The sequence below is a fragment of the Trematomus bernacchii genome, unplaced genomic scaffold (assembly GCF_902827165.1).
Source record: "Trematomus bernacchii unplaced genomic scaffold, fTreBer1.1, whole genome shotgun sequence".
Classification (NCBI taxonomy): Eukaryota; Metazoa; Chordata; class Actinopteri; order Perciformes; family Nototheniidae; genus Trematomus; species Trematomus bernacchii.
In genome coordinates, this window is record NW_022987973.1 from 1,071,915 (window position 1) to 1,085,710 (window position 13,796).

The window sequence follows — 13,796 nt, forward strand, 5'->3', positions numbered from 1 at the left end:
GGACAGGCAAATCTAGCTGCAGCACGACCCGTATATTTTCGCACGGTGTTCTCAACACATATATTTTTTTTTAAATTTACATTTTCAACATCGTGGATAAATCCTTATATGCTCCCGGCAACACACTGAACGTCAACTTTGCCTCCTTATTACACTCACCCCTACTTTAGTGGGAACAATGAGTCTGCGTCTTTGATGCACACAGGAATAAACGCAGATCATCCTCTGGCTGCAGCCTTCACCGGCACTTGCTTTTGATCAAAGTCAATGCGGAAAACCTGCACTCACACAGGTAGGTGGAGGTGAAGGGAATGAGCACTTTTACAGCCTTTTTGGCGAGGTGGGGGAACCCACAGTCTCCACAGACAGCCAAAAGTGTGCAAGTGTCACTTTACTCGTCTTTTTCTCGTTGTTCTTTTTCTCAAGCTGCGCCTCCCCTGAAGCTCTCTGGCGCCCCCCAGGGGAGGCGCGCCTCACACTTTGAAAACCGCTGATCTAGAGAATTCAAACGGCACATATCATGGCTGCCACTGAGTTACTTCCGGGTCATTTCACTCCGTTAGGAAGGTTCCTAAGCTAAATGGACTATTCGACTGCAACCTACGTGTGAGACTTCATGTCGACGCATGCTTGAACTGTCTTACCACACATTGACTGTAGAAATATTTTAGTGTGAAGTATTGATGGTAGTTTTGGAGGCCAGCCCTATCGTAGCTTTTAGAGGTCTTTTCAATATTGATGATAAATGATAAACCTTCAGAAAACATGTTTAAGAGTATTATCCTCTCAGCCACAGTCTGCTACTAAAAGAACCTAGTTCTGTGCCATGGGAATACCAATTCAAAGTCAATGCCACCAGAAACACTGTCATCCACCTCCAGAGAAAGTCCTCCAACTCAGCTTTTCAACTCAAAGCATATTACCAATTCAAAGAGAAATCGTTCAAGTTGGTCAAGTCTGATGTTCCCACAAATCCAACAATATTAAACCACCACGTTTCAATTGTACAGCTTGTATCGACCACACGAATGAAATCTATTCACTATGATTCAGACACTAAAACGCTGTACCCACTGAATGTTAAGGCTTACCAAGGACATCAATGTTTTTGTATATCTTGTTAACTTAACCCTTAGATGCATAAGTGGGTCTTTTTGGACCCGGTGAGGTGGTTTTCTTGAAGTATCTCTGTAATTACATTTTTTTATCATTTCATATTCCAGCTATTCCGCAAAAAACATGTTTTGGATATCATGCCATTCACATTTTTAATTTACATTTTAAGAAATTGTAGTTTTTGTATTAGTACCCCAAGCTTCCATAAGTGGGTCAAAAATGACCCGCATGCATTTTCTATGGAATCCTATGGGAAAACGTTTTTTTTCAAAATGTAGAAGACATTTCTAAAATGATAAATAGTGAAAAATTAAATATAAAATATTTCTAGTGTGAACCAAAATATAATACTAAATATTATACAAGACATTTTTCTTAACCAAAATGACAAAAATTGCATAAAAACACATATTATTCTAATACGGGTCCTTTTAGACCCACTTATGGAAGAGTGTAGGGTCCAGTCACTCGTGCATCTAAGGGTTAAAAAAACATGTGTACTTGAGATTAGTTACCTACATTTTCCAAATAATTCTAATGTCATTTTCCTTTTCATAGGCATTCTTAGGTCAGAATTCAGGTGTTAACGGTACATCCACACGGCAGCATGCGTTGAAGCTTGCCGGTGGGCGTGTCTGGCGTGCGACCAACAACCAATCACATTAATCTCCCGCCCTGGACACACAAGCACGCGGTTTGATTGGCTAGAGCTTGTACTGGCATATGATTTGATTGGCTGGCGCTTCCGTCGACGCTTGAAAAGTTTAACTTTTCTCAACTTTCGAAGCGAGCAACGGAGGCAAAGCGACACGACGGAACCACAATGCAGTTCGGCAAAGCGTGACGTCACCCCATTCAAAGTGAATGGGAAGCGTCTCCGTTGAAGCAACGCACGCAGCCGTGTGGACGGGCCGTACGTCTTTAGGAGAGAAATTAAACTTTTAAAGGATCCTCCAACATATGACATTTAAGAGTCTATTGCTGTATCTTTTCAGTGTAAAACATGACTTTGTACATTCATGTTGCTGAAAAACTCACGAGTGCAAACATGAATACACCTACCAAACAGTCGGCAATCTTTGTGAAGTACTGCAAACTACAAAGTATTCACAATTTGTAGTTAAAGTGCTGTGATTCCAAACCACTGATATAGTTATTTAAGTCACAACTGTCTCGTTTTGATGACTACTTACTGTTACAGTTGTACCTGTATTGCTAATGTAATTCCTTATTAAACAGTAGTAAAACATTATACAAATAGTAACAATGAGACAAACACAAAATAATTAAGAGACATACCTCCTGCCAGGATCTGCTGCTCAAGTTCAGCCATCTGTTTCCTGTAAGCCCTCAGTGCGGCCTCCTTGAATGTTGGTCGGATACGTTTCTTGGATGGGGCCTCTGTTGACTTCTCTGTAGACTTCTCCTCTGAAATATTTTTGTTTTCATCCTCTTTTTGATCCACTTTTTCAGACACCTCAGCTACCTCCTCTGTTATCTCCTCTACCTCTTCTAACTCCTCATCGCCCTCTTCCATCTCCTCTGTCACATCATTGTCATCAGGATCTTCTACGTCTACATATTCCACCATTGCGTCATATTCAGCTGTGTCCTCTGTGAGGTGGGTTTCATAGTCTTCATTGTACTCTTCATCCAAATTGCAATCATACTCCAGAACACATGCCTCTTTACTTGTCTCATAGTTATCTGTGGCTTCAATATCTTGAGAGGCCTCTAAGTCCTCAAAGGCATCATCATCTTGAGAGGCATCAACGTCATCAGACACATCATAGTCCTGAGAAGTCTCACACTCCTGCACAGCTTCATCTGTCTCATCTGTCTCATCAGCATTAGTTCTGTTCTCCAAGTTGGCTAGTACCTGCTCCATCACTTCAACATAGTGGGTCTCATTGTCCACTGGTTGTTCCACAGCTTCTGGGTCTGAACCTGCTTTCTTATCCTCTGCCTTGTTAAAGACAGGCTCTTTGTAGGCATCTGAGTCTGTTGCAGTAGAAGGGTTACTAACACCAGAGGTGGACAGGGTGCGAAAACGGCCCATAAATGATGAGCTGGTGGGCGCCTCTGGAGGAGCAGGATTAGGAGTGGGAGGGGCAGACTTCAAAACAACCTCCAGAGCTGACTTAGCTCTCTGCAGTGTAGAGCCAAAGCCAAAACCAAAGGACTTCTCAGTGAGATCTATGCTGAGCCTACTACTCCAAGACTTGGGGACCTCCTCAACTTTCTCTGTTCGAATCTCACTCTGACTGCGGTACATAGTTGAAGATTTATTCTGAGACTGGTGAAAGCTATGATTGACATCCAGTTCAGGGAATTTATCCTTCGGAACTACTTTGGGGGTTTCTTTAGGGGCATCTTTAGATACTACTTTGGGTGCAACTTTAGGGGCTTCTGATGGGACTGCTTTTGGGATCTCATTGGGTAGCACCTTGGGACTCTCTTGAGGTGCTACCTTTGGGGCTTCTTGAGGTGGAATCTTAGAAACTTCTTGAGGTGGAATCTTAGAAACTTCTTTAGGTGGAATCTTAGAAACTTCTTGAGGTGAAATCTTAGAAACTTCTTTAGGTGGAATCTTAGAAACTTCTTTAGGTGGCATCTTAGAAACTTCTTGAGGTGGAATCTTAGAAACTTCTTGAGGTGGAATCTTAGAAACTTCTTTAGGTGGAATCTTAGAAACCTCTTTAGTGGGTACTTTACCAGTCTCCTTAGATGCTATTTTAGTTATCTCTTTTGGGGTCTCTTTTGGGGGTAGTTGTGCAGCTTCTTTGGTAACCTCTTTAGCAACAACTTTCAGACCTTCTTTAGGTGCAACTTGTGGTAGATCTTTTGCAAACACTTTAGGAGACTCCTTAGGGGATTCTTTAGGGGACTCTTTAGGGGTTGAAATAGGGCTCACAAATGGAGTTATTTTCGGGCTCTCTTTCGGTGACTCTCTTGGACTTTCTTTTGGAGTCACTATCGGGCTAACTTTCGGGGTAGTTTTAGGAGTGACTTTGGTAGGCTCATTAGAAGTTATCTTTGATGTCACTTTAGAAACTTCTTTAACAGTGGGCTTTGTTGTATCTTTAGGTGTTACTTTTGTACGTTCTTTAGGAAGGGCTTGAGAGGGTTCTTTAACTGCTGATTTCTGTACCTCTTTAGATACATCTTTAGGAGTTGCTTTAGAGGTCCCTTTAGATGAAACTTTAGTAGCAGAAACCTTTGAGACTTCCTTAGGCAATATTTTGGTGGTTTCTTCTTTAGGAGCCAATTTAGTCTGTTTATGTGTAGACTTAGCAGCAGCTTTAGGGGTATCTTTAGATGATACTTTAGTGTTTTCTTTTGCACTAATCTTATATTCTTCTTTAGACTGCCGGGCAGATGTCTTGATGACAGTCTCCCGTTCTGTGACGGGAGGAATAATGTGTGTGGTTATAGGTGGTAGAGAGTCTCTGTCAAGCATCATGAATTCCTCTTCTCCTTCAAATTGTAAATCAACCTCCTGACATTTAGTGATGTTTTCTGGAAAACCGGGGATGGTTGATGGGTCAAAGGGACTGCTGACCTCTATAGAAGCTTCCAAACCAGAGTCAGCACCCTGCTCGAGATGATGCCAGTCTTTCCAGGGTGATAGGTCACCTTGAAGAGAGACCTGGGAGCCACTGTAGTGGCTTCTGTCTCCTGACATGCAGACAAGTCCATTGCTCACCCCACTGTCAATAGTTTCTGTAGTCTCAATCTCATTGTGTTCATATGTTTGATTATCATGGCCGAGCGGCTGAGTCTCGCTAGCATACCAGGAGGTGGACATGTCTTCTTGTTTCCTCTGCCACAGTTCCTGATCGGAAGAGGACAGCAGTGAGCCGCCATTTGCCCGTGTAAAATACTGACTTTCTGAAAAGTCCTCGGAGTACGACTGGCAAAGCTTTGAGCAGTCAGACTCAGAGCGGCTGAGTTTTGGGGTGGAGTAGTCACTCTGGGAAAGCCAACCTGGGGTCAAATCAGAGTAGTAAGCCTTTGCATGCTTGTCTGGGTCATAGTAGGCGTCATCAGCATAGTGAACAGTGCCTGAGTAGCCGGCTTCCTCTCCTGACCGGCTATGGTCATGGGAACGCCTCTTCTCTGATTTGCTCTTGTGAACAGGCTTTGAAACCACCATTGCATATTTATTTCTGCTTAATTCATCTAATTCTTTATCACTGTCCATTGAATCCCAGTCATCGCTCTCCACTACTTTGTCCTTCCCTGAGACTTTTATATCCATGCTTTCATAGGTTTGTGAGGAAGACATTGCTTTGTCTTTTCTCTCCTTTCCATCTTGAGTTAAGCTATCTGTAGAGACTATAATACCTGTTCCTTTGAGTTTATAGCACTTTTTTAAGACCACATCTCTTTCTTGGGTTGTTGCAAAAATAACAATAATTGGGCGGGGTTTTGCATTAGAACATTCTCTCTGTTGCCCTAACCTATGAGCAAGCTCAATTTTTATTGTTTTAAGGGCATCAACGAAACCCATTTTGTCTTTCAGTATTTTGTATATTACACTCTCTGTTTTCTCTGCCCTTTCTTCGGGAACATTAATGAACCGCAAGGTTGAATTATTGGCCTGGTGGCTAATTTGTTTTATGTAGTCATGAATATCACGTGTTTCCCTTCTAGATTGGACAAATCCTGTGCGAAGCTGCTCAATCTCACTTTGAACTACTTCCACACTGCTGGATATCTCATCAATGGAGCTTTTTAGGGCATTTACATGGCCGCGTAGCTCGGACAGCTCTGTCTCTATCTGGCTGATCCCCTGAAGCTCCTTAAAGATCATTTCCATGACATCCTGGGTCTGACTAATGCAACCTGTGGAGGAGGAGCCAGGCTCCAGGGTTGAGCTCTTTTGCTGCCGTCCAGCACGGTCCAAGGACTTGCTCCGGATGCCCAAGGTTTTCCTCCAATTGCTCACCTCGGAGTCGGAGGAGACACATTCCTGACTCTTTTTCCATTTTCTTAACTTGCGTAGAGCACCAAGCCTAAGTGTGTGTAGACTTGAGCGTTCCACTCGCTCGCCCTCAGAGCTGCCATCAGAGGGAGCCAAACTGATGAGGCTCTTCCTGTTTCGTCTTACTGGCATAGTGTGTGATTTTTGCTCATCCAGTCTCCTTACAAGTTTTGTCTCACTCAAGGAGTCAGAGTAATTACTATCAATTGAAAGAACCTCAGAAAAGATACTTTCATTATTATTCAAAAAGAGAGAGTTTTTCGGGAGTCCATTTGCTATAGCTACTCGATAGCTGAAAGTGGGTGACAGTGATGAGCAATCGTTTTTTCCGTCGTCTTCTTCAAGCGATATGTTACGTGCCGAAGAGCATTTGGAAATCTTTTTAACGGTAGTCTTCAGTGTGGTAGAGAGAGTTAGATTGTGCGCTTGCAAATCAGTGGTCAATTTGGGCTCTTTATTTTCACTTCTCTCTTTCTTCTTTATTGGGTTTGCCAATTTCTTTGTAAACATTCCTTTGCAAATCTTTTTAATGTAGGATGATATAGTATTTATTAGGGCAGAAACCATGGATGGCAATACTGTGGACTATTTGTATCATCAAGTGGAAGGAGAATTTGGCTGAGAATACAGCGTAGATGAGCCAAGCACGATCAACCTGTGATTGACAATGGGATTCCAGCTCACAGTCACTAAAACCACAGTCCGTGTAGAAGCTCAATATTTTTTAATCCAGTGGCCTTCTTCCCGAAATGGTACATCTCTCTCTGTAAGACAAAAAAAACAAAAAAACAAATATTAACTTTACATTTTCTTGCAGATTCTAAAATATCACGGGCAGGGTTGTTACTTACATATAGAGACTGTGGAAATTAGACAATCAGTTTAATCTAACAATCTTTAGATGTATTGTGCAAAGATACCAATGATTTACATACAACATGGAACATTCATTTGAAATGTTAAACAAATCTCAGTAAAGATTGAATTGCTTTATTGTTTAGCACAATGCTTTAAAACAAATCCCACAGAGCATCGCAGTAACCTATGTGCAGACAAAGAGAGAGAATTAAAGCGTTGTGTGTATGTACTTGTAAGTGGGCGGGGTAGAGGTGTTGGGGGAAATCAATTGCATGTGTATATGACTGCTTGGCATTCATGTATCGATGTGTGTACTGTATTTGTCAGTCAAGGTCAATAGACACTGGCTACACTGATATATCCAGCTTCTACAGCAGGAGAACCAATACTTGTAATTGCTTCAGTGCTACAATACTCTTGTCGGAGTGTGTTTAACACAAATAAATATCTTGATGAATGAAAAATGCGAGAACCCTAAATACGCATCTTCTCTTGTTCGTCATTTTCAACACCATATTTTAAGATCACAAGTCATAATCTGTATATTTGCTATTTTCTATTTATTGATCGTAATGATGAGAGTGTTTCCACAAATTGAAATGATGAGGTTAATGACCTATGTTGTCATACATTAAATGTCTCACTTAGTTAGATTTGAAAGTATCAGCAACTGAACCATTCAGTTGTCATAATGCATATTTGCATCAGACTATATAGTATTTCTGAAAATGAAATGGTCATGTTAGTATCATGGAAAGGGACTAGAGACTAGAATCCCGCCATGTGGCCTTTAACAACTTGGAGTTGCTGAGAGGTGTGTGTTTTCTATAGTAAAACAGGCCAACAGAGTAGAAATGAATGGTTGTTGTGCAGAGAATCTGACAGCTGCTCCACATTAGTTTTGGGATATACATGTAGAGCTTGATGTGTCTACAGTCTCATGACTACAGAGACATGCTCACTTCAAATGAGCTGTGAAACATGGCATCACAGTTCACTTTTAATGCTGGGCTCTGAAGAAGGACCAGGCATTAGCAAATTGAGCTTAAGGCTATAGTTGCCAGCATTGATGTGTTTCTGCCAGATTCATGGTTGATTGAATGAATGTAAGGGCTTCACCATGTGTTAACTTTACAGTTTAAGGTTTGGTGCGGGCATGGGGAAAGGATGTTTGTGCAGGAAACACTTTGCATTGTATGTAATGATGAAGGTCTTGTGCAATAGTACCAATCTTAGTAGGTGAGTAAACTCAATGCAGCTAGTTAGGAACTGTAACCTAAGCTGTCATTTAATGGAAAAGTACTGATTCCTAGAACATTTGGTCAGTATGGACTTGAGTTGTGAAATTAAGAGAAAATCTGCATTGCAATTTAGAATGAGGTAAAGACGACTACAGTACATTTATGCTATGAGAAAGTCATGACTCAGCTATCTTGTAGACTGGCGTAAAGCCAAGAGCAGCCTTTTTGCAACCATTGGGTCATGACCCAAAACTGCCCCTCCTCGCAAATAAATCACATTAGATATTGTTTAAACGTGTTCTGACATTGCCTCAACAACTTACACTAACGTGTTTAGCTCGCATATGAATCTCAAACCTGCATGCACAAAACTGAGGGGCGTCGCAGCACAGGCAGAGTCAACTTGTGTTAATCAGTGAGCTTGCAAGGGTTAAGTGCCTTGTTCAAGGGCACATGTTGTTAGGGTAGGAGAGTGATGGCTTATTCACTTCCTCAACCAGGGTAAGTATATAAGACATGTCTATTAGGCATGTATTGTTTCGTCAATGGTATGGTATGGTATCCAAATAAAAGAATCCTCAAGAAATGATTCATTTTGCAAAATATGTAAAGCCGCTACACACCCACACAGGTGTTTCCACTTATGTTGACGGATCAGACCTCCTCTCTGGACTGTGGGGGCATGAACAGACTAAAACTGATTGACACAACTGTGGTTAGTTTAATTGGAACTGTTATGATTAGAAAGTGTATAACTGTTATTATCCAATAGATTTTTTTTACAACATCACTTAACTCCTAGCTTAGCTCTACCCATCTGTAACCTTAGCAAATCCTAATCAGCCACAGTAATTGTTTGAAAATGAATGTGCGGGTTCCCACTGCTTTGCTGATTAATAACAATGTGGAGAGTTTCAACAGCAGTTTCATGATCAACTAAGACTGGAACATTTACATTATACAGTCATGACCATTTATTCAAATTTGGGGTAAAAACGATTTACTTATAATCAGTCAATCTGAAATTAGTTAGTTATTTTCACATTCAGTGATTCCTTATAGCATTAAAGTAAATTGCAAATGTGTGTGTATAATAAATGAAAATGGTTATAATTTCCACACTTGAATAACACAATATAATGAACAGAATTTAATGTAGGCATGACGGAAATAAAATGAGTGGGATTGTAATGGATTGATATAAAATAGAATGACTTGAAAATTGAAAGGGATATACCACTAAATAATAAAGGAGATTTGGGAGATACCTATATAATATTATAGAAACTAAATAAGTTGGTTGCAACAGAAATGCAGGAATGTGGTCGATGATGATAACAACTGCAAACCTTTCATAGCCAAAGAGTGTTAATAATGCATAAAGTTCAACTTTGGCATCACAATCTATGTCTCCTTTCAGTCTTATACTGAAGAACTGACGGGTTTGAGTGTTGCCTTTGTAAGAAAGTGGTTGAGGTCACGGCTCTGAAGCTAGCCAGTCAGTTGAGATGAAGCACTTCTCTCTGGGCTTTTGGGTTGGCAATGTTGGGTTTCCTTTCTGTTACGATCAAACACACTTTTGTTGCCCTCTGCAGACGTAGAGGTGATACACAGATAACAGAGGAGGTTGTCTCTGGGTGACTGAGCACAGGCAGAGTATCTTTAAGTTGCAGAAATGTGCTGCTAATGCACAGCTCAAGACTTCTCCCTCTGTGGCTGTCAGTGTTAGAGTGCTGTCTTCTGATATGGCTACCAGAAGTACTTTAATTAAACTCAATAAACGGTTACACTGTGCAACTGAGTTTTTAATTCAAGGTTTAAAAGTGGTTGGAAAGGAAAAACCGTTTTGACAAAGCACAAGTATTAACCGAATATTGAATGCACCATGTCACAGGTTCAGCAGATCATGGGGAAAAGATGGCTTTAAGCCAAGCTAATTGCTTTGGTGTGTTGTCAGAAAATAACAAATAAGGGCGTATTCATTATTAATAGTAACAAAAGAAAGGTATTACAAATTGTGTGTACGTGAAGTGTGTTGATATCATCTGATCTGGACGAACACTTGAATTGTAAAAGTTATTAAATCTAAAATAAATGTTTTAATTATATTATTTCTTGATTGGCAAAATGAATCATTCCTTGAGAAATCTCAAAGTACTTTAATTATTCTATTAGTAAAATGTCCATGGGTGGTTAATTTCAGATTAGTGTTGCTTTGAGTGCATTTGCGCTCAGATGTGAGGGGTGAACCGGCAAAAAGGTTCTCTCTAATGCAGAGAAGGAGAAGTTTTGTTCATTGTTCATTTTGTCATCAATACTTGTTTTTCCATTCCTGGTTCAATTCATAATTACACATACAAATGGATCTTGCCTGCATAGAAGTGTGTTGTGCATAATATTAACTAACCTTTTAGGTTTATATTAGGCAATATGTCAAATTGATTACCCATTTTAGATGATGTGTAATCAAAACATATTTTTTAGGCTCCATATTGTTGAATGGCTCAACCATTATGGAATACACAACACTCCAGACAAACACCTAATAATGATTCATTTGGCCAATTATTGTGATGCAGTGATATAATTGAGCTACAGCCCCAATCATGGCTGACAGCATCTGGAATATGTTACTGTTTATGGTAACAGTGACTGGAACATTATTTATATAAAGCACCGTGGCTGCACTATGTCAGAACAAATCACAACAAAAGAGTTTTAGGGTTTAATAAGTGTTCATTAACAATTAGGGAGTTTACTCTCTCTTTACAGAGCCAGCACCCTGACATCTGCGTGTTAAAGTTAGACAGATTAGGTATCCACCCTCTTCCAGAACTGGAGTTTGTTCGCAAATTACTTGATAATACGCACAATGTATCGCCTGTATCGTCTCATTACAGCTTAATGGCGGTGAAAATGATGGCAGATAACTGGATCACCTTATCCTACTTCAATGTGTTATAAAATTGACAGGAACTGCAACCCCATGCTGAGAGAAGACCAACAAGCAAATTGGCAACAGATTAAATGGAACCATTTATTCTAAGTCATCATGACAAGCACATGTGAGAATCAGATCACATGTTGGGTTATCTAAGTCTACAGTATCTCCGCTATTGTTCATCCATGCTTTGTAGCGTAATGTAAGCAAATCTAGTGTGATAAAGCTCATTCTGTAATACCTATGTAGAGATAAGTGGGCAACGCTATATGGGTTTTTAATAGAATGAGATATAAATACTTCATTTAAGTAGCATGTGCTCAAAGACACACCCTCTGCCCACCAAGATATACTGTAGAGCACTGTAGTATGTGGAACATACAGTACATACAATAGGTAGCTATTAGTGTGTATTACATCATACAGTATGACGTTTTCAAGCATGGTATATATTCAAAAAGCCATGTTAAATTAATGTGCATATATATATTTTTGTTTTCTCCATATAAACCTATTATTCCACGCTCAATAATTCAAAGGTTATGTGCCTCTAGGCAACATTGAAACTCAAAATACCTGTTGTAAAATATGCCTGGACAGCTACTGTAAAGGCAACCGAAAAATAGTTACCTGCAACTCTGACAAATGAAAAAAAGTGGGAATTCCTGTTGTCCTGAGGTATGTGAGTCAGACTAGAGAAACCTCCAGAGAAAGGGGAGCACCCCAGCCACACCCACTCCCTCTGCTCTGATGCACTGCTACCCCATCCCTGCATAATGTCCAGGGACCCATTTCCCCCGCTTCTTCCTAATGCTTCTGATTAGCAGAGCACTCTAAAACACTACATTTCTCACAGTCCCACAGTCTCTACCACTCTACTTTGATGAAAAATGAGTGTCAGTTGGAGGCATGCTAACCTATATCTCACAATAGTACAATCTGCTCTCCTCTCCTGATTAAAGCTCAAGTATGCCAATTTGAGGTTATTTTGCTGCAAGCAATTACACTACATGCGGTGATGGGCTGTACATTCTCTCATCATTCTGTGTGAAGCTGAGGGATCTTTCTTTGCAAACCAACTGCATGCAGATGAGAGATGTGTTACGTCATGTCTCCAGAACACATGATTATGGATTATGGTGGAGTGTGGATTGGTGTACATGTGGGTGTGTGCATGCCCATGAGTCTGTGTGTGCAGCAGAGCGTGCACACACATGTGCGCCATGCATGCCTCCGTGCATGATTGCTTTTAAGCATGCATTTGCTGCCCAGAGAGAAGAGCGAAGCACACCAGTGGGGGATGAGTATGTGAGGGTGTGTGCATCCTCAGATCATATTGCCCTCACGCCCATCCTCAGCTACATTCTGCCTCCCTTCTCCTAACCGGTGTATTTCCCAACAGTGAAATATCTGCCTGCAGCCCTAGGAATCCAGCCAACATCACAACAGATTGTCTCGCCTCATAAATCAAAATATTACCTTTTCTTTGGCCGGCATGAGGAGAACCAGTCTCATCGCATAATTTGCTCAGTGTGAAACAACAGCATTGCTCACATGCTCATGTTTAGCGTTATGCATATCAACATGAGGAAAGGTTAGAATGAGAGTAATGGGACGTTGACAGTGTTGGTATGAGATCTGTTTTTGGTAATAAACAACCAAACGTTTAAAACACATCTCAACACCTCAATTTTTTTGTATTTTTCACCCCAGATACATCGACAGATGATGCCATCTAACCGCATCATTCTCAAATAACGTTTCATTAATCCGCTGACAGGGCCACAGAGGGAGGGGAGGGAAGCAACAAGAAGATGTAGGATGAAGTCAGTCAAGATTCCCCCGCCATGCAAACACGCATCCAGCGCCCAAATGGGCTCCGCGGCTGCACATACCTGGTTGTGTCAAATCCCCGTGCAGGACGCCAGCGGTAGTGAGCACAGCGAGCCGTGTGGAGCCGATTCCCCGATTTCAGCGAATGGTCGGTGCGAGTAGAGCAGCTGAGGAGGGAGGGCGGGAGGAGAGCGGCTCGGTGCGCAGCTGCCTGCTAATACCAAAGCTCACAGCATCTCTCCGCGTCCGTCAGACACCACATCCCACAGCCCTGCCTCCGTGCACAGACACACACACACCTCTCCTCCATGCCACCTTCTGTGCCAACCGCTCGTTCCTCTGCTGTGCTCCCCTGTTCGCGTAATGGGGGACCGAAGATGCTGCCCTTTAATGCCGCAGGCTGCTGGGTTTATTTCCCCCACGACTCAAACACACACGCGCACACACAGTCACACACCCATGCTCGTAGGGCAGTGTCACAGCACGAGGTGTCTACTCCAAAATTGTGTGCAGACGGGTGGTGGTGATGCTGATGGGGAGACAGACAGCGCGACTGTCGGCTGCTCAGACTGAGGCTCTGCTCCCCGGCTGGAGGATGTCTGTCCCTCCCCCGTACAAAACTCTCTCTCCCTCTCTCACCCTCACTCACTCTCCCTCCCTCTCTCTACTTCTGTGCTCACTGAGCCGGCCTGAGAGAATCGAGCCCACAGACACACACACAAAACGCAAGATACCCCCAAACACACACACTGGCTTGTGCGAAAAGCTTAAGTGAGAGGGAAGCAAAAAGAAAAGGAGGAAAGGGGGAGTGAGGATGAAA

At 41.7% G+C, this 13,796-nt stretch overlaps 1 protein-coding gene across 2 annotated transcripts in view; it reads right to left on the reverse strand.

Annotated features, from left to right (window-relative positions):
- LOC117471811 (protein unc-13 homolog C) overlaps positions 1 to 13,544 on the reverse strand; it is a 108,129-nt gene extending 94,585 nt beyond the window's left edge. For both annotated transcript variants that reach the window (XM_034117045.1, XM_034117044.1), the window contains exons 1-2: positions 13,039 to 13,544; positions 2,416 to 6,867 (exon numbers count right to left, since the gene is read on the reverse strand). In XM_034117045.1, coding sequence (XP_033972936.1) covers positions 2,416 to 6,670 — 4,255 coding nt within the window. In that variant the 5' untranslated portion in view covers positions 6,671 to 6,867; positions 13,039 to 13,544. The remainder of the gene's footprint in view (positions 1 to 2,415; positions 6,868 to 13,038) is intronic.
- Between the last annotated feature and the right edge of the window lie 252 nt (positions 13,545 to 13,796).